This window comes from Schistocerca nitens, chromosome 7, assembly GCF_023898315.1.
Source record: "Schistocerca nitens isolate TAMUIC-IGC-003100 chromosome 7, iqSchNite1.1, whole genome shotgun sequence".
Classification (NCBI taxonomy): domain Eukaryota; kingdom Metazoa; phylum Arthropoda; class Insecta; order Orthoptera; family Acrididae; genus Schistocerca; species Schistocerca nitens.
The window spans coordinates 44,145,454-44,165,441 of record NC_064620.1 but is presented as its reverse complement, the minus strand read 5'-3'; the positions used below and the strand labels follow the sequence as shown (position 1 = coordinate 44,165,441).

Below are 19,988 nucleotides of genomic sequence, written 5' to 3'. Positions count from 1 at the left end.
ATCAGCTACGTCCACGTTTGGGCACCCACCCTCCGACCCCTTGGGCTCCTGCTTCCCCATTGCCGGCACCTATGTTGTTTTCTCAGGGGACGCTACCGCCCCTCCCACCTGTGACTCCGCCACACTGCGATGGTTCTCAGCCTTGGCAGCCTCAAGTAGCTCCAGCACTGGCATCGCCATCATTAGAGATGCCCCGGCGAGAGCTGGCCCCTCTCACAGGCCCAGTTTCTCAGGAGGTTGGTTCACCTGTGGTCATCCCTTCCCCATCGTCCCCGCCATTGGGTCCTACCCCTCCCGAGGTGGACCGGGATCCGGAGTTCAACGGCTTCTCACCCGTTCTGTCCCTGGCTCCAGTGGTGGGACGACGGGGGCATCTTCGTGTGGGTCACTTCCAACCCAAGGTTCCGGCTCGAGGGTTGGCAGATCCCCCTGACTCGAGCCTTCCAATGGACGTGGAGGTCATCGATTCTGCACAACGCTCCACCTTCCGACGCAGTGGATCACAGTTGCTCCACCCCCCGAAGGAGGAGGAGTGCAGTAACCACCAGAAAGATTGCGGGAGGTGCACATCGGCACAGCGCGTCACGGACAGTAGTTGCCACAAGTAAAGACCTGTCCACCAGAGGGAATACGAAAATTCGGCTGCGCCCTCTGCCAGTGGAACAACAACAACTCAGGCAGCACGGGCCGTGCCCAGTCAGTTCACATCAGGCTTGCCTAGCAGACAGTTCCTGGTCTACACTATGTGAAGTGCAATGGAAAACGTGAATCATGTTACTACAAGAAATGTATGGCAAGGAAAAACCATCAAAGAAAAATGTATTACATATTAATACAATGAAATCCAAGAAAATTTTAAGGTCTGTTTCTTTGTATCCAATCATGCTTTTGCCATAAATAAACCCTTTCCATTCCCTTTTCACATTTTATATTTATTTGGTTCTCCTAAATTATGTAAGGTAAGTGAGCTTCTGCAAGCCCTACTTCCCTTTATCTCACTGTCAATAAGCCTGATGCAGATTTGATTTGATTTTTGTTCTTGTAGAGACCTCAGAGATCATCTGAGGCATTACAAAAGCCAATATTACACAGTATAAATGTTACACAAACACTTACAAAAACAAGAAAAATATTACACATTAAAAATATTACACAAATAATTATAGTACCATCACACAAATACAAAACAGAGATACTTCTGGTACAAATTGATATTGCACAGTAAATTTAGTCAATTACAGACTTACTCAGATATAGAAGCATATACAAACTGATCACATAAAGGGTAGTCATATCATATTCTTTGCCTCTATTAAAAATTCATCAGTTTCATAAATGCTGAGCTCAAGAAGAAATCCTCTTTTTTTTTTTTTTTTTTTTTTTTTTTTTTAATTGGAAGATCCCTGATATGTTGGTGTATGGCATTAAAAATTTTTTTGGACTTTTATAGGAAGCACTTTTGTGTATTTTTATAGTTACATTGGAAATAAACTATGTTCTGCTTGTTTCTTGTGTTTCTTATGTCGCATGTCATACTGCTGATAACTGGAATAGTTTTCCTTAATATGCTTTACATGCTGTAGTATAAATATTGATGGTAGGGTCAAAATCTGTAATTTTTTAAAGCTTGGCACAGTGAGCTCTGAGTGCCAAGCTTCAAATCAGTTTTATTGCCTTCCTTTGTAGTTTGAAGACCTTAGCTGCCTTGCTTTGATGTCCCTACAGTATTGCGCCATAGGAAATGTGACTGTGTATTAAAGCAAAATAAACCACTTTAAGTACTAGCACGTCTAGACAAAGATGAAGCTTCCTTAGAGAAAATATTCGTTTGCTAATGTTGCTTCCCACTTCTATATGGCTGCTCCAGGATAATTTTGAATCATTTGAGATTCCAAGGACATTCACATCGTTTGAGCTCTGCTCAAATTCAGTGTTATTATTCCATGATACATACAGTTTTTTTTTCTTTTTTTTCCTTTTTTTTCCGGTTGACACAACGGGCATTAGCTTTACACCAATTTTCAACTTTGACAGTGCACTGGTCAGCTTCATATTTCACCTCCTGTGCTGTTTCTGCAGCTATACAGACTGCACAATTATCTGCAAATAAGTAAGTCCTAGTTGACAGCCCAAATATGTTACATGGTAAGTCATTTATATAAATAATAAATAGAATTGGGCCAAGTACAGAACCTTGTGGGACACCCATACCCACAGGTAAGTAATCTGATTCTGCACCATTAAAAACCACGTTCTGCACTCTTTCACTTAGATTTTATCAGTTCCAGAGCACTTCCTGTAAAGCCACAGAATTGCAGTTTGTTCAATAAGATTTCATGAGACACGGTGTCAAAAGCTTTTGATAAATCAAAGAGTTTATTTTGAACCACTAGCTTGCTTTCTAGTTGCTTCACACACACACTGTGTTAAAAGTGATAAGGCAGATTTAACAGTTCCTAACCCTGATCTGAAGCCAAATTGACTATCAGTGAAGATTTTGTTTTCTTCAAAGTATTTTACTATTTGATTATTTAGTATAGCTTCTATCACTTTAGAGAAGATTTGCAAAATTGAAACAGGCCTACAATTATCACAACTTGAGAGGCTGCCTTTTTGTGTATTGGAATGACTTTAACAAACTTTAGTGCCTTTGGGAACTGAGTGTCCAATATACATGTATTTACTACATGTGTAATCAATAGAATAGAATAGAATATTTTTATTAGCCTTTCAGTATTTTTCATACAATTGGCTTCGTCAAAGTTTACAGAGGGTTTTAGTTTCAGTATGATATTCAAATAGTTACAGAAAGGGGAGAAAAGGAACTAAAGACCTTTTCTTCAGCATTATGTAAAACAATGTTTTATACAGTAATTAAATACACACATAAGAAAAGAATCACAGTAAATAACTAGCTTATATAACATCACAACATTTTCTTCATAACTTAGGTAAAACATATATTTTTATGATTAGTTTCTAAGAATTCTTCAGTTGTATAGAATTCGTTGTTTTTTAGCCAGGTTTGCAATGTATTCTTATATTTATTTAGTGGTACTGTACGAGCTGAGCATGGTAACTTATTGAAAAATTTTATGCTTAAATACTTAAAGTTATTATGGACTACAGCATGTCTTGTGGAAGGCAAGTCCAGCAGGTGACTGTTTCTTGTACTGTGTGCATGCACATCACATCTCATGTTCAATTTTTTCAGATTTTCCCTGGCATATATTAGACAGTTATATATGTACATGTTTGGCACTGTCATTACGCCAAGAGATTTAAAATAATTTCTGCAGGACTCTCTGCGTGCTAACCCCTCCATGCACCTGATTGCTTTCTTCTGCCATCTGAAAATACATTCAGCCCCTGGGGAGTTACCCCAAAGCAATTTTCCATATTGCAGTTGGGAATGAAAAAAAAGCATAGTATGAGTGGAGTAGCAATTGCTTGCTCACACTGTTTCTTAATTTATACAATAAGAAAAGTACTCATGCTAGTTTACTACATAGATAATTGGTGTGTCCTTCCCATGAGAGCTTTTGGTCTATGATTAGTCCAAGTAATTTCACTGTTTTGTTTTCATTTTTAGTTACTTTGAAATTAAAAATTATTTCTTCTGTTTTTGTTTGATTTATGCACAGCTGGTTATCCTGACACCAGTAATTAGCCATTTGCATCATTTCTCTATTTTTGTCCAGTACACTCTGTAAGTTCTCTCCTGTACTTATTAATGTCATATCGTCAGCATATAGTATGTTCTTACACGGTATGTAATTCGATTAACATAGACAATGAACAGAAAAGGTCCAAGAACAGAGCCTTGGGGTATTCCTCTTTCTATAGGGAGTATTTCTGACCTCTGCTTATTTGCATACACAAGTTGTAACCTATTGCTTGGATAAGATCTGAATAGTTGGAGTGTGTCATCTTCAATGCCATAGTATTTTAACTTTTTGATGAGTATGTCATGTGACACCAAGTCAAAAGCTTTACTTAGGTCAATAAGTGTTCCAGACATTGATACCCTTTTTTCATACCCTTCATACACATTGCTTACCAAAGCTTCTACTGCTTTTACAGTTGATAGGTGTGACCTGAAGCCAAACTGTTGTTCATTTAAAATTTTGTTGGTTTCAAAATACCTGTATATCTGCTTATGCACACAATTTTCTACTAACTTGGATATGATTGGTACTATTGAAATGGGTCTGTAGTTATTTGGGAGGTTTCTTTCACCTTTTTTATAAACAGGCAATGTAACTGTGAGCTTAAGATAGTTGGGGAATATTCCTTCATCAAGTACTCTGATATTGAGAGAAGTGGCATTTCAATTTCTTTTGCTACACATTTAATGATGAGATTACTGAGTCCATAATAATCTTCTGTTTTGGAATTACTTAATTTGTTTATTGACTTATGAATATCATTTAATGTGATTCGGGTCCAAGTGAACTTCTCACTTCTTGTTTGTTTTGCACAAGTGAGCAATGCTTCTGCATCAGAGGCAGAATTGATGGGTGGGGTGGTGACGCTATTTACAAAATATTCATTGAGAATATTGCAGTCAATAGGGATACTCCTTTCTTTATTGGTATTATTTATTTCCCTTTTAATGACAGTCCAGGTAGCTTTACATTTATTTTTAGAATTTAAAATATATTCATCATTTGCACAGCACTTAGCATTTTTTATTTCTAATCTGTAAAGGTTTCTCATTTTAGTGTAATTTTCCTTGTCCCTATCACTGTTATGAGATTTGTCTTGCATAATCATCAGTAGTATTCTGAGTTTGTTAAGTTGTGGGGTGTACCACTTGTTAGTATTTTGTTGCTTATGAGTAATATTACTCTGGTACCTTTTGGTTACCAAGGGGCATGTCATTTCTACTATATGCTTGATCTCTGTCAGGAAAATGGAAAAACATTTATTAATCATTTTCTTGTTATCCATTACATGAGTCCAATCCATTTCTTTTAACTGGTTTATCATTTTGTTTACATTGGATTCACCTAGAATTCTATATGTCACTTCTCTCTCTGTAGAACTGAAGGCTGACTTTTCTATTTGAAGCCATAGCCCTGGCAGTTGAACTGAATCACACTTTAACATGGCTGAACCATAGTTGGGAAATAGACAATTACATACTTAAAATTTGATCACATTTGATAGTTTACATGTTTAGCTTTACTAGATACATTCAAATTCCTTAATACTATACTATACTACATACATTCAAATTCCTCAATACTATACACACACTTATCAACTAACAATTTGTGAATGTGCCTATGGAAGGTAATGCATGGTAAGTCTCTCACTGGTGGTGGTAACTTGTTATATAATTTTATCCCTATTTGTTTAAAGCTACTTTGGACCTTACACAGTCTTGTAAAATCTACATCTACGTTATTTCTGTATCTAGTTTCATGCAAATGAATGTCTGTTCTGCAAGGTAGTGTATGTATTTGATTTTTTGTAGAGAGAAGACATGTTTTAATTTAACGGGAAGGTACAGTCAAGATGTTGAAGTCTTTAAATGCTTTCTACACGATTCTTGGTTTGTAATGCCTGTAATTGCACTTATGGCTTTCTTCTGCCACATGAACACTGTCTGAGCACCATGAGAGTTGCCCCATTGTTTTATTGCATACTGGAGGTGACACTGAAAGAAGGCAAAGTAAGAAGTTAAAAGTTTTTGTTTGCTAACTAATGTTTTTAATTTCTTAAACAAGAAGACTACTCTTGATAGTTTGGTACATAACTGTTCGGTATGGTAGTTCCAAGTAAGTTTAGGATCCAGGTGGATTCCACGAAGCCTTACTGAGTCAGATTCATTTACTTTTTTGTTAAGCTTGTGCAGGTAGAAAAACATAGTCTTGGTTTTGCTATTGTTTAGGATTAGCATGTTACTGTAGGATCCAGGTGGATTCCACGAATCCTTACTGAGTCAGATTCATTTACTTTTTTGTTAAGCTTGTGCAGGTAGAAAAACATAGTCTTGGTTTTGCTATTGTTTAGGATTAGCATGTTTCTGTGGAGCCATATGGCAGCGTTTTCAAGACTAGCTTTTGTTTTTTGTTTCACCTCCTCCAATTTGCAGCCCACAGTAATCAGGGTGGTGTCATCAGCATATATTATTGGCTTGTCAGGCAAGTCATTCATGTATATTAAGAAAAGGAATGGCCCAACCACTGAGCCTTGTGGCACTGAAACTGTTCATTTTCTTCAGTATATTAGTAACATCCTGTACTTTGACCACTTTAAAGCTAAATGTACTTTCAGGCTTTGTGTTGTATCTCAGATAATAATTATGGCCAGTGCCAATCACCTTTATAATTTCTTGCACCTTCTCAGTGAAGAAATTTTCCTATTGCACTGACTATTAATGATCTTCCACATTTCACGTGTCTTATTTTCAGATGTTAGTATTATATCTTTATTGTTTTTTACACCTAGCTTCCTTTAAGGCCTGTCTTAATCTTTTCTTTTTCACTGAGAGCATGTTTTTAATTACTTGAGAACCTCTACTTCTATACCAGTCATAATATTGATCACACTCCCTCTTGATCTTCAACACCTTTTCATCCCTGACCTTATTTACTCTAATTGCCTTTTTATTGTTTAGTTAACTTAATGGGAAAGGACATCTTAGCATATACAGAAAGAGTAGATATGAAATCTTCCACCTTTTATCTATTGCATGTTCTCGATAAACCTGCAACCAATTACTTTTATCAATATCAGACTTAAACATGTTTAGATTATCATAATTAACCACACATACTTTCTTTCCTGCCATGTGCACTGAGTCAGTGTTGCAATTTCTTGTTATATCTGCTCTAAGAAATAGTGGCCAGTGGTCAGATACCCAGGTCTTCATTATATCTGACTTGAGGTGCATTAACTCTCATTTGATACAACTATATTGTCAATACAGGTACCTGTAACTTTATAATGTGGCCTTGTTATTTCAGTGGTTGTAATATAAACACCAAACGAATTTAATGAATTATTTACATATGAGTTATAGATAGTGGACAACTAAAAATTCATATTGAAATTTCCACAGATTATTATCCTACACTTATACTTAAAGACTGTCTCACATAAAGACACTAACTTGTTAACAAAATTATCTGTTGAATTGCCTCCAATCTTAGTTGAGTACAAAGCTACAACTATTACATTTGAATCTGTTAATCTAACAGCTGCAATTTCACAGAACATTTCTAAAGATGACGCTTTAACTTTCGCTACTGGTTCATATTGAATACCTTTTTTTAGAAATATCACACACCCACCATGATTTTTATTAGTTCTACAATATTTGTCAGCTAGGGTGTAGCCCTCAGGGCAGTATAGATCTGTCTAATCATGCTTTAACCAGTGTTCTACGAGACAGACTACATCTATATGGTAAGTCTCTCTGACATCTTCCACTACTTCCAATTTATTAGATAAACATTGCACATTCCAGTGAAGGACATTAAAACTGTCTGATCTGTGCTTGAGTCTGTTTACCTTGTGATCTTCCTCCCCATCTGGTCTACCACTAAAAAATCATTTAGATGGAAGGGAAGCACTTTTTCCGTTTACTCGCCCTGTTAGTATTTGATCTTGTTACTGGGATTAGTGATGTTGCTGATTCTTCTGCTGTTGCTGGTGGTAGTGGTTCTGCTGTGGCTGATGGTGGATTGTCAGCTATTGTTGTGACTATGCCTACTGTTGCTACTGGGGCGCGCTACTACAGCGTCATTAGCACACAGACTGAATTATGAATGCATTGTGAGGCACAATGTTAAAACAGCAACTAAAAAGGACAACACTATAGAAGGCACATTAACAGGCAAGGGATTAAAAGAAAACAGTATAATCAAATGTCCTTGGACAGGTTTGTCAAGTGGATGAAATGAAGAACGCAAGCAGCAGCTCCTGGATCATCCACTAAAATTTCATCCAGAGTACATGGCTGGCCAAGATCAATGCGCAGTGTATTAAAATTCGGAAAGGACATTAAAATGTGGCGTACTGTCAGCAATTGCCCACATGGGCAGAACGGCGCCGGCGCAGCCGTCAGCAGATGGCGGTGGCTGAACCGGCAGTGTCCAATCCGTAACCGGGCCAAAATGACCTCCTCCTGCCGAGAAGGGGGTGAAGAGGTCGTTCAAACCATGGGGAGAGGTTTCAAGGCCCAAAGCTTGTTTTCAGTACGTGTAGACCAATCGGCATGCCACAGCGATAAAATGCGCTGACAAATGACCCTGCTAAAATCAGATGAAGGCACACAACAAGAAGCTGTCCAAGGCTGGAGGACCGCAGCCTTGGCCGTGGCATCTGCAGCTTCATTCCCAGGGATACCGACATGGCCAGCACCCACATAAAGGTAACCAGAGAACCAGCTGCTGAAGAGAGCGTTGGATCCAGTGCATGAAAGGGTGAACCAGATACGGATCACTGAGGCTCTGCATGGCGCTCAGGGAATCAGATCAGATGACATACGCAGAGTGTCGGTGGCGGTGGATGTAAAGAACAGATTGATAGAGGGCAAATAGCTCAGCTGTGAAGACCGAACAATGGCCATGCAGCCGGTATTTGAAACTGTGTGCCCTGACAATAAAAGAACAACTGACACCGTCATTGGTCTTAGAGCCATCTGTATGAATGAAGATCATATTAATGAACTTCGAACGAAGTTCGACAAACCGCGAGCGGTATACCCGAGCTGGGGTAACCTCCTTTGGGAGTGAGCTGTGGTCAAGGTGAACGCGAACCTGATCCTGGAGCCAAGGTGGTTTTCAGCTTTCGCCCACTCTAAAGGTTGCAGGGAGTGGAAAATCAAGTTGTTGAAGGAGGCTACGAAAAGGGAACTCCAGGGGGTAGCAGGGCAGATACATACAACCCGTATTGACGGTCGAGAGAGTCGTCAAAAAAGGAATGATAAGATGGGTGGTAGGGCATTGATAATAGCTGACAGGCATACCGACAAAGCAGTATATCGCGCCGGTAGGTTAGTGGCAATTCACTGGCTTCAGCATGAAGACTCTCGACGGGACTAGTATAGAACACTCCGATCGCAAGACGGATGTTGTATGGAGTTGAGGCAGCGTAAGATGGACGGCCGTGCAGAGGAGTATACAAAGCTCCCATAATCTAGCTTTGAGCGGACGATCGACAGATATAGGCGAAGTAGGATGGTTCGATCCACTCCCCATGACGTACCACTGAGAACACGGAGGACATTTAGGGAACGGGTACAACGGGCAGCCAAATATGACACATGTGGAGACCAGCTAAGTTTCCTGTCAAATGTAAGACCTAAAAATTTTTTTGTCTCCATGAATGGGAGAGCAATGGGACCAAGATGTAAGGACAGTGGGAGAAACTCTTTGTAGCGCCAGAAGTTAATACAGACCGTCTTCTCAGCAGAAAAACGGAAGCCATTGGCAACACTCCAGGAGTATAGACGGTCAAGACAACGCTGAAGACAGCGCTCCAGGAAACATGTACACTGCGCGCTGCAGTAGATGGTAAAATCGTCCATGAAAAGGGAGCCTGATACATCAGCTGGGAGGCAATCCATTATTGGATTGATCGCTATGGCGAAGAGAGCGACGCTCAAAACTGAGCCCTGTGGCACCCCATTCTCCTGGCGAAAGGCATCGGACAGGACAGAACCCACACGTACCCTGAACTTTCGATCCATTAAAAATGCATGAATAAAAAGAGGGAGGTGACCGCGAAGGCCCCATGTATGCATGGTGCAGAGAATGCCTGCCCTCCAACAGGTGTCATAATCCTTCTCCAAATCAAAGAACACAGCCACTGTCTGGTGCTTCCGCAAGAAGTTATTCATAATGGATATCGACAAGGTAACCAAATGGTCAACAGCAGAGCGGCGCCTACGAAATCCACATTGTCCATTGGTAAGTAGGCGTCGAGACTCGAGCAGCCAAACCAAACGAGAGTTAACCATTCATTCCATCAGCTTACAGACACAGCTGGTAAGGGAAATGGGTCGATAACTGGAAGGCTAGTGCTTGTCCTTCCCCAGCTTTGGAATCGGGACAACAACAGATTTGTGCCAGCATGTGGGAACATGACCCTCAATTCAGATGTGATTATAGGTACAAAGAAGAAAGCCTTTACCCGCAGGAGAAAAGTTCTTCAGCATCTGAATATGAATAGAATCTGGCCCCGGAGCGGACGACCGTGACCAGGCAAGTGCACTTTCGAGTTCCCACATGGTGAATGAGGCATTATAACTTTCATGATTCGAGGAGCGGAAGATAGGTGGCCCTGCCTCCTCGCCTGTTTTCTGGGGAAGAAGGCAGGGTGGTAATGAGCAGAGCTCGAAACCTCTGCGAAAAATCGGCCGAAGGCATTGGAGACATCCTCAGGGACCACAAGGACATCATTCACGACCGTCAAGCCAGAAACTGGTGAGTGGACCTTGTACTGACCCAGACACTTTTCTTGACCTTTGATAGTGTTCAGTTGCTGTTGCCAGATGCCAGATAGCTGGCGCAGGCTACCCCAGACAACAGAAGAAGGAGTAAAACTGTTGAAGGAGCTTGTGAAAGCAGCCCAGCTGGCTTTTTTGCTTTCCTTAATAACACGATGACACTGCGCATGTAATCGTTTATAATTAATACAATTCGCCATCGTAGGGTGGCGTTGAAAGGTGTGTAAAGCACGGTCGATGAGCACGTATAGCGTCTCTACACGCTGCGGTCCACCAGGGGACCAGTACGCGATGTGGAGAAGAAGTAGTACGAGGGATGGAATATTCAGCAGCAGTGAGAATGACTTCCGTGAGGTGTGCGACCTGACTATCGCAGCTTGCGAAGTTTTGATCCTGAAATGTCACCCTGGAAGAGAAGAGCCCCCAGTCTGTTCCAACTAGTTGAGCATGGATATGGGGCACGATGCAGGAGATGGATAACACAAGGGAAGTGGTCGCTCGAATACATATCAGAAAGAGCGTACCACTCAAATCAACATGCAAGTTGGGTAGTGCATATAGAAAGGTCTAAATGGGAATAGGTGTGAGTTGTGTCCGAAAGAAAAGTAGGGGCGCCAGTATTGAGGCAGACAAGATTGAAGTGGTTGAAAAGGTCTGCTAACAGCAAGCCTCTCGGCAGGATGCTGGAGGGCCCCAAAGGGGATGGTGGGCATTGAAGTCTCCAGTCAACAAAAATGGTGCAGGTAGCTGAGCAATAAGTTGCATCATGCCTGCCCTAGTAACGGCAGACGATGATGGAGTGTAAACAGTACAAATGGAAAATGTGAAAGTGGGGAGAGTAATTCGGACGGCAACTGCCCGCAGATCGGTGTGCAATGTGATGGGATCGTAGTAAGTATCATCCTGGACCAGCAACATAACCCCTCCATGAGCCGGAATACCTGCCACAGGGGGTTAGTCAAAACACACAGAGGTATAGTGTGCAAAGTCAATACGATCGCATGGGCGTAGCTTCGTTTCCTGGAGAGCTACTATGAGCGGACAGTGCAAGCGTAACAGCAACTTTAAGTTCTCTCGGTTGGAGCGAATGCTGCGAATATTCCAGTGAATAAGTGCCATCGTGAGAAGAAAAAGAAAAAGGAGAAGCAAGAGGGGTCACCTCGAAGGCTGCTGAGGGCCTGGCTTCAATCGAGCACTGCTGTCGCTTTTAATAGGCGGAGAGTCACTGTCCATTTTTTCAATAGGTTCATTGGCCATCATGTTAAGATGGTCGGGAGGGGGAGCTTCCTCCACCGGTGAATGGCCAGATGTTCGGCTACCAGTGGTGCGGTCAGGCAAAACGGATGATGGCCTGGGGCGGCAACCACTGGGCGGCGCAGGAGAAGAAACGCGTCGTGGTGGAGAAGGAGAACTTTTCTTCCTATGAGCCTTCTTGGAAGGTCGTTCAGACGAAGTACTGGTCGATGGCTGGGAGTTCGGGGTATGTAAGAAGTCTTCACGGGACAGTTCCTTCTTGAAGGCCCATTCATCTGACTTCTGGGTCTTGGTAGAAGCTGATGAAGGGGCTTGTGTCTTAGGGGTGACGGGAGGAAGAGGAGACGTTGACCGGGCGATCTTAGCACTGGCCAAACGGACGACCGTAGCGCTAAAGGTCAGATCGCATGTCTGCATCGATACCTCCCTGGTAGTCCGAGGAGAGGCGAGGATGGTACTGTATTTCCCCGCTAGGAGCAGTGTGGGCTTCCTACTAGCAAAAAGCTTGCTAGTAGCCGAGGTGGACACTTTCCCTTTGACCCGAATTTCCTGTATACAGCGTTCATCCTTGTAGATGGGACAGTCGCGAGAGGACGCTGCATGGTCACCCTCACAGTTCACGCAATGAGGAGACAGTGGACAGTCACCCTCATGGGCGTCCCTGCCACAAGTGACACATTTAGCCATATTAGAACAAGACTGGTGGGTGTGGTTAAAATGCTGACACTGATAGCAGCGCGTAGGTGTTGGGACATAGGGCGAACAGAAATAACCTCATAGCCCACTTTGAAGTGCGATGGCAGCTGAACACTATCAAAGGTACCAGGGGGTACGCACGGGCCCTACTTGTCTACCTAGGGCGGAGAATTAAGCTTTACCCCGTCACTGGCTACGCATGCGAACGCGTGGGTCAGCCTACAGGCACGCACAGGGAGGAAAGAAGAATAGGGAAAAAAAGGGAGAGAGGGAGAGGAAGGACAGATTGTCTCAAACGCCGAGGTGCAGACCATAGGGTGGACAAGAAGTCAATGAGAAGAAGGCAAGGTAAAAAGTAAGGAAGACAGTGAGAGAGGGAGAAGGACAAAGAAAGGAAATAAACAAAGGAAGGAAGAAACCAGAATAAGCGAAAAACCAAAATGACCACAAATGTAAGTTGTTGAACCGTCCGTCTCCGGACACAGGCGCAAACTACTCCCTTGAGGGGGAGGGACTCCTTTTAGTCGCCTCTTACGACAGGCAGGAATACCTCGGGCCTGTTCTTACCCCGGACCCACAGGGAGGGGGGGCGTGATTCTGTGTGGCAACTGATGGTTGTACTACTGCTGTTGTTGATAATGTAGCTGTTGTTCCTAGTGCATTTACCATTCCACTGTGGTTTCTAGTTTTTCATTTAATACTACTATTACTGGTATTGCTAGGCCTAATTCTCTAATGTCTTCACTACTTTTTGTAGGTGAAATTGTTTTTAAGGTATGTTTTACCTTCCAGTAGGACCTTATTAATATGGCAATGCTTGCACAAAGTTCGTTTTTTCCTCTTCTATTATAATAACTAACATGATGTATGAAGTGCCGTCTGTGCAATATAGCATTCACATCCAAGGCACTGACATTAGAGTACACCCCTTCCAAGTCCATTATTGCACTATTTAGTGTATAAATTGCTAGGTTGTTTTCTGGTTTATCATGATAACAGCGAATTGTACACATCACAATTCTGGTATTGGTAATTACTGAACATAATCTTTTTGTGGTAATCATAAGATTGTTAATGTTTTTATCACAGTCATTTGAGCCTGAAAGAATTACAATAACATTACCTAAGGTAAAGTCTTTTGTTAACTTGTCTACATCCTTGATCACATTCCCAAACAATGCATTTCGTTTGATCATTGCAGACACACTGAACTCCGACTCCATAGTTTCCCTTAAAATTGAAGCACAATGTCTGCCTTGAGCATCTGACAACAGTAGAACCTTTTTGATCGATTAACATTACGTTTCACAGTGTACCTGCTTTCGTAATTAATATTTACACTTCTGTCTACAGTGTTACTGTTACATAATTTCAATACAGATCTCTGTGATTATCAGGTCAATTTTAGATACTTTTGTGACGATGTCCTTGTCTACACTTTTTTTGGTCATTAAGAAACTGGATTTGTCAGTACTTAAACCTACAGCCTTTTCTTGTGTGTTATGTTGGGAGGATGAATTTTTTAGCCCTACCATGATTTTGTTTGCTCCTGTAACACTAAACTGTTCACATTAGGCCTTGTTACAGAAATATTATTTTTGTCCTCTGTTTGGAGAACTTCAAAAGCTGTTGCTTGTCCTTCTAATTGATGAAAAATCTTTTGAAATGCCTCTCACTGTTTTAAATGTCTTTTCAGGCACCATATATTGTTTTGTTTTCGCCACATGTTCTTTAACCCAACATTGATCTTCACATGATTTAGCAACATATTTTTTCTCTCTTCGAATTTCACTATCATTTTGTCACTTCTGTTGAGGAAGAACATCGAGTTCAGTTTTTAGTTCTTTCACTTCATCAATGAGCATGTAAATAACTTAATAAGAACACTCATTGTTATTCAAATTTAATCCTAATTCGTCTTCCATACATAACCAAAGTTTTTATTTTGAATTCACAGTTACACAGGTGGAATGAAACACAGTTTTGCATTTGATACACATTAATTCTCCCAATGAACCATGGACCTCGCCATTGGTGGGGAGGCTTGCGTACCTCAACGATACAGACAGCCATACCGTAGGTGCAACCACAACCGAGGGGTATCTGTTGAGAGGCCAGACAAATGTGTGGTTCCTCAAGAGGGACAGCAACCTTTTCAGTAGCTGCAGGGGCAACAGTCTGGATGATTGACTGATCTGCCCTTGTAACACTAACCAAAACAGCCTTGCTGTGTTGGTACTGCGAACGGCTGAAAGCAAGGGGAAACTACAACCCTACTTTTTACAGAGGGCATGCAGCGTTACTGGATGGTTAAATGATAATAGCGTCCTCTTGGGTAAAATATTCCGGAGGTAAAATAGTCCCCCATTCGTATCTTCGGGTGGGGACTACCCAGGAGGACGTTGTTATCAGGAGAAAGACAACTGGCGTTCTACGGGTCGGAGTGTGGAATGTCAGATCCCTTAATTGGGCAGGTAGGTTAGAAAATTTAAAAGGGGAAATGGATAGGTTAAAGTTAGATATAGTGGGAAATACTGAAGTTCAGTGGCAGGAGGAACAAGACTTTTTGTCAGGTGAATACAGGGTTATAAATACAAAATCAAATAGGGGTAATGCAGGAGTAGGTTTAATAATGAATAAAAGAAATAGGAATGTGAGTAAGCTACTATAAACAGCATAGTGAACACATTATTGTGGCCAAGATAGATACGAAACCCACGCCTACCACGGTAGTACAAGTTTACATGGCGACTAGCTCTGCAGATGATGAAGAGATTGATGAAATGTATGATGAGATAAAAGAAATTATTCTGATAGTGATGGGAGACAAAAATTTAATAGTCACGGCTGAATGGAATTCGATAGTAGGAAAAGGAAGAGAAGGAAATGTAGTAGGTGAATATGGAATGGGGGTGAGGAATGAAAGAGGAAGCCGCCTGGTAGAATTTTGCACACAGCATTACTTAATCACAGTTAACACTTGGTTCAAGGATCATGAAAGAAGGTCATATACATGGAAGAAGCCTGGAGATCCTGACAGGTTTCAAATAGATTACATAATGGTCAGACAGAGATTTAGGAACCAGGTTTTAAATTTTAAGACATTTCCAGGGGCAGATGTGGACTCTGACCAAAATCTACTGGATATGAACTGCACATTAAAACTAAAGAAACTGCAAAAAGGTGGGAATTTGAGAAAATGGAACCTGAATAAACTGACAGAACCGGAGGTCGTAGAAAGTTTCAGGAAGAGCATTAGGGAACGACTGGTAAGAATGGGGGAAAGAAATACAGTAGAAGAAGAATGGGTAGCTTTGAGAGATGAAACAGTGGAGGCAGCAGAGGAACAAGTAGGTAAAATGAAGAAGGCTAATTGAAATCATTGGGTCACAGAAGAGATACTGAATTTAATTGATGAAAGGAGAAAATACAAAAATGCAGTAAATGTAGCAGGCAAAAAGGAACACAAACATTTTAAAAATGAGATCGACAGGAACTGCAAAACAGCTAAGCAAGGATGGCTAGAGGACAAATGTAAGGATGTAGACGCATATGTCACTAGGGGTAAGATAGATACTGCCTACAGGAAAATTAAAGAGAACTTTGGAGAAAAGAGAACCACTTGCATGAATGTCAAGAGCTCAGGTGGAAACCCAGTTCTAAGCAAAAAAGGGAAAGCAAAAAGGTGTTAGGAGTATATAGAGGGTCTATACAGATGTTCTTGAGGACAATATTATGGAAATGGAAGAGGATGTAGATGAAGATGAAATGGGAGATATGATACTGCGTGAAGAGTTTGATGGAGCATTGAAAGACCTAAGTCAAGACAAGGCCCTGGGAGTAGACAGCATTCCATTAGAACTTCTGATAGCCTTGGGAGAGCCAGCCCTGACAAAACTCTACCATCTGTTGCGTAAGATGTATGAGACAGGTGAAATACCCTCATACTTCAAGAAGAATGTAATTATTCCAATCCCAAAGAAAGCAGGGGTTGACAGATGTGAAAATTACCAAACTATCAGTTTAATAGGCCATGGCTGCAAAATACTAACACAAATTCTTTACAGACGAATGGAAAAAAAAGCCGACCTCGGTGAAGATCATTTGGATTCCGTCGAAATGTTGGAACATGTGAGGAAACATTGACCCTACAACTTATCTTAGAAAATAGATTAAGGAAAGGCAAACCTATGTTTCTAGCATTTGTAGACTTAGAGAAAGCTTTTGAAAATGTTAACTGGAATACTCTGCTTCAAATTCTGAAGATGGCAGGGGTCAAATATAGGGAGCAAAAGGCTATTTACAATTTGTACAGAAACCAGATGGCAGTTATAAGAGTCGAGGGGCATGAAAAGGAAGCAGTGGTTTGGAAGGGAGTGAGAAAGGGATGTAGCCTATCCCCGATGTTATTCAATCTGTATATTGAGCAAGCAGTAAAGGAAACAAAAGAAAAATTTGGAGTAGGAATAAAAATCCGTGGAGAAGAAGTAAAATTTTGAGGTTCGCCAATGACATTATAATTCTGTCAGAGACAGCAAAGGACTTGGTAGAGCAGCTGAACAGAATGGACTGTCTCTTGAAAGGAGGACACAAGATGAACATCTACAAAAGCAAAATGAGGATAATGGAATGTAGTAGAATTAAGTAAGGTTATGCTGAGGGAATCAGATTAGGAAATGAGACACTTAAAGTAGTAAAGGAGTTTTGCTATTTGGGGAGCAAAATAACTGATGATTGTCGAAGTAGAGAGGATATAAAATGTAGACTGGCAATGGCAAGGAAAGCGTTTCTGAAGAAGAGAAATTTGTTAACATTGAGTATAGATTTAAGTGTCAGGAAGTCGTTTCTGAAAGTATTTGTATGGGGTGTAGCCATGTATGGAAGTGAAAAATGGTTCAAATGGCTCTGAGCACTATGGGACTCAACTGCTGAGGTCATAAGTCCCCTAGAACTTAGAACTACTTAAACCTAACTAACCTAAGGACAACACACACAGCTATGCCCGAGGCAGGATTCGAACCTGCGACCGTAGCAGTCGCGTGGTTCCAGACTGTAGCGCCAGAACTGCTCGGCCACCACCGGCCGGCATGGAAGTGAAACGTGGACGATAAATAGTTTAGACAAAAAGAGAATAGAAGCTTTCGAAACGTGGTGCTACAGAAGAATGCTGAAGGTTAGCTGGGTAGATCACATAACTAATGAGGAAGTATTGAATAGAACTGGAGAGAAGAGTAATTTGTGGCCCAACTTGACTAGAAGAAGGGATCGGTTGGTAGGGCATATTCTGAGGCATCACGGGATCACCAATTTAGTATTGGAGGGCAGCGTGGAGGGTAGAAATCACAGTGGGAGACCAAGAGATAAATACACTAAACAGATTCAGAAGGATGTAGGTTGCAGTAGGTACTGGGAGATGAAGAACCTTGCACAGGATAGAGTAGCAGGGAGAGCTGCATCAAACCAGTGTCTGGACTGAAGACCACAACAACAACAATCCCTTGCACACACGCTTTCCACAATAACAGAGTACTGAGACTTTTCAAGGTGAAATTGTACTTTGCTGGTAAGATGTTGTTGCTATGCTGTCTAATTTGATCGTTTCTTTAGATCTCTTTTCCGTAACTTTTGATGTTATAAAGCATGCTAAACACATATTTCCATTATATACGTAAATGTCTGCTTGTGTCTTTATATGTGCGGATGGATATGTGTGTGTGTGCGAGTGTATACCTGTCCTTTTTTTCCCCCTAAGGTAAGTCTTTCCGCTCCCGGGACTGGAATGACTCCTTACCCTCTCCCTTAAAACACACATCCTTTCATCTTTCCCTCTCCTTCCCTCTTTCCTAATGAAGCAACCGTAGGTTGCGAAAGCTTGAATTTTGTGTGTGTGTTTGTGTTTATTTGTGTGTCTATGAGGGAAACATTCCACATGGGAAAAATATATCTAAAAACAATGATGATGTAACATACCAAACGAAAGCGTTGGTATGTGCGGATGGATATGTGTGTGTGTGTGTGTGTGTGTGTGTGTGTGTGTGTGTGTGTGTGTGTGTGTGTGTGCGCGCGAGTGTATACCTGTTCTTTTTCCCCCTAAGGTAAGTCTTTCCACTCCCAGGATTGTAATGACTCCTTACCCTCTCCCTTAAAACCCACATCCTTTCGTCTTTCCCTCTCTTTCCCTCTTTCCTGATGAAGCAACCGTGGGTTGCGAAAGCTTGAATTTTGTGTGTGTGTTTGTGTGTCTATCAACATATCAACACTTTCGTTTGGTATGTTACATCATATGAGTTACATTTACAACACTTACTTACACGAATTTTACTTTTTTTTGTCAAGTATTGTGACTGACTATTCGAACTTGATGCCATCTTGACTTATGTATTTGTAGATACAGAGTGTTCTTCCAATAGTCTATGCTTTCTATGACTTCTATGAAGCACAAAAGGCAGTTTGTAACATGGACCTTAAGGAGACACATTATTCTGTAGCAAGCTTAATTAGTATCTTTCCACCAAAGTGTACAGACTTTCGTATTTATTATATTTTACATTACTTATTTGCTGTCTTCTAAACTTTGTTTATGGGTGACATTGGAAATGTTATTATTATCCACACTGAAAACAAACAATAGTAGGCAGCCAAATAATTTCAAAGTGAATGACCACAACTTACATTAAAAATAAAATGTGGGATATATAATTACGTAACTGTACCAAGAATACTACTACCACTGCTATCTCCATTTAATGTGAATAATTTTCATTGTTTTTGTAAGCCCATGTTATTAACAGAAAAAGATAAAAAATAATATTTTTACTTACTTGTGGGGCTCCAATGAATCAAATATCTTTTTGTACCCAGCCAACTGAGACACAAATGAATCTACAAATGGCTTAAATTTTGGAAGTGCTTCAAGGGACATTATTTCTTTCCAAGATTTGCTTGATAACCATTCTGGGGCAGGATTCTCAACCTCCTAATTGAAACATTGGTGTGAAGTTTAAGCATAACAAGTAAAATGTTAGTAAATGAAAGAATCAAAAGAGCTATCATATGTTTGATATATATGCTATTCTTGTTAAAAAGTTCTACACATGGAGAATTACTAGTTTTTACAAGTTTGGGGAGATATATCAATAAATGCAATGAAAGCACTGCACAGTTAAAAGTTTGATAACAATTAGCACATGACTATCAGAAACATACCTGTAGAGGGTTTCCCCCTGCCAATAAGAATTGCCATTCAGTGGGATCTATTCTTTCTTCATCCATCAATATTCTTACACATAAAAGAAATGCAAAATGCATCTTGTGTTTTTCAAATAGACTTCGGCAGACATTGGAATATAAACTAAATGTAAAGTAATTATTAATATTCTCCACTCTTTCATTTATGTCAGCTGCAAAGTAATGAATATCAAGCTTGTAGACATGGTCACAGAAAGAACCGTGTTCCAAATATAATGATATCCAGATACAGGTATTTAGACAAAAAAAGGGAACCATACTATGATTTATTACATCATGATAGTCAAGCTTTAGCTATAAGATTCCTGAATGTTCTCTTTTATAA

The 19,988-nt window shown here is 40.7% G+C and overlaps 1 protein-coding gene across 1 annotated transcript in view; it reads right to left on the bottom strand.

Moving 5' to 3' along the window:
* LOC126195465 (dynein axonemal heavy chain 1-like) overlaps positions 1–19,988 on the bottom strand; it is a 963,710-nt gene that overhangs the window by 186,463 nt on the left and 757,259 nt on the right. The window contains exons 54-55 of the mRNA XM_049934091.1: positions 19,622–19,815; positions 19,237–19,391 (exon numbers count right to left, since the gene is read on the bottom strand). Of these exons, the coding sequence (XP_049790048.1) occupies positions 19,237–19,391; positions 19,622–19,815 (349 nt within the window). The remainder of the gene's footprint in view (positions 1–19,236; positions 19,392–19,621; positions 19,816–19,988) is intronic.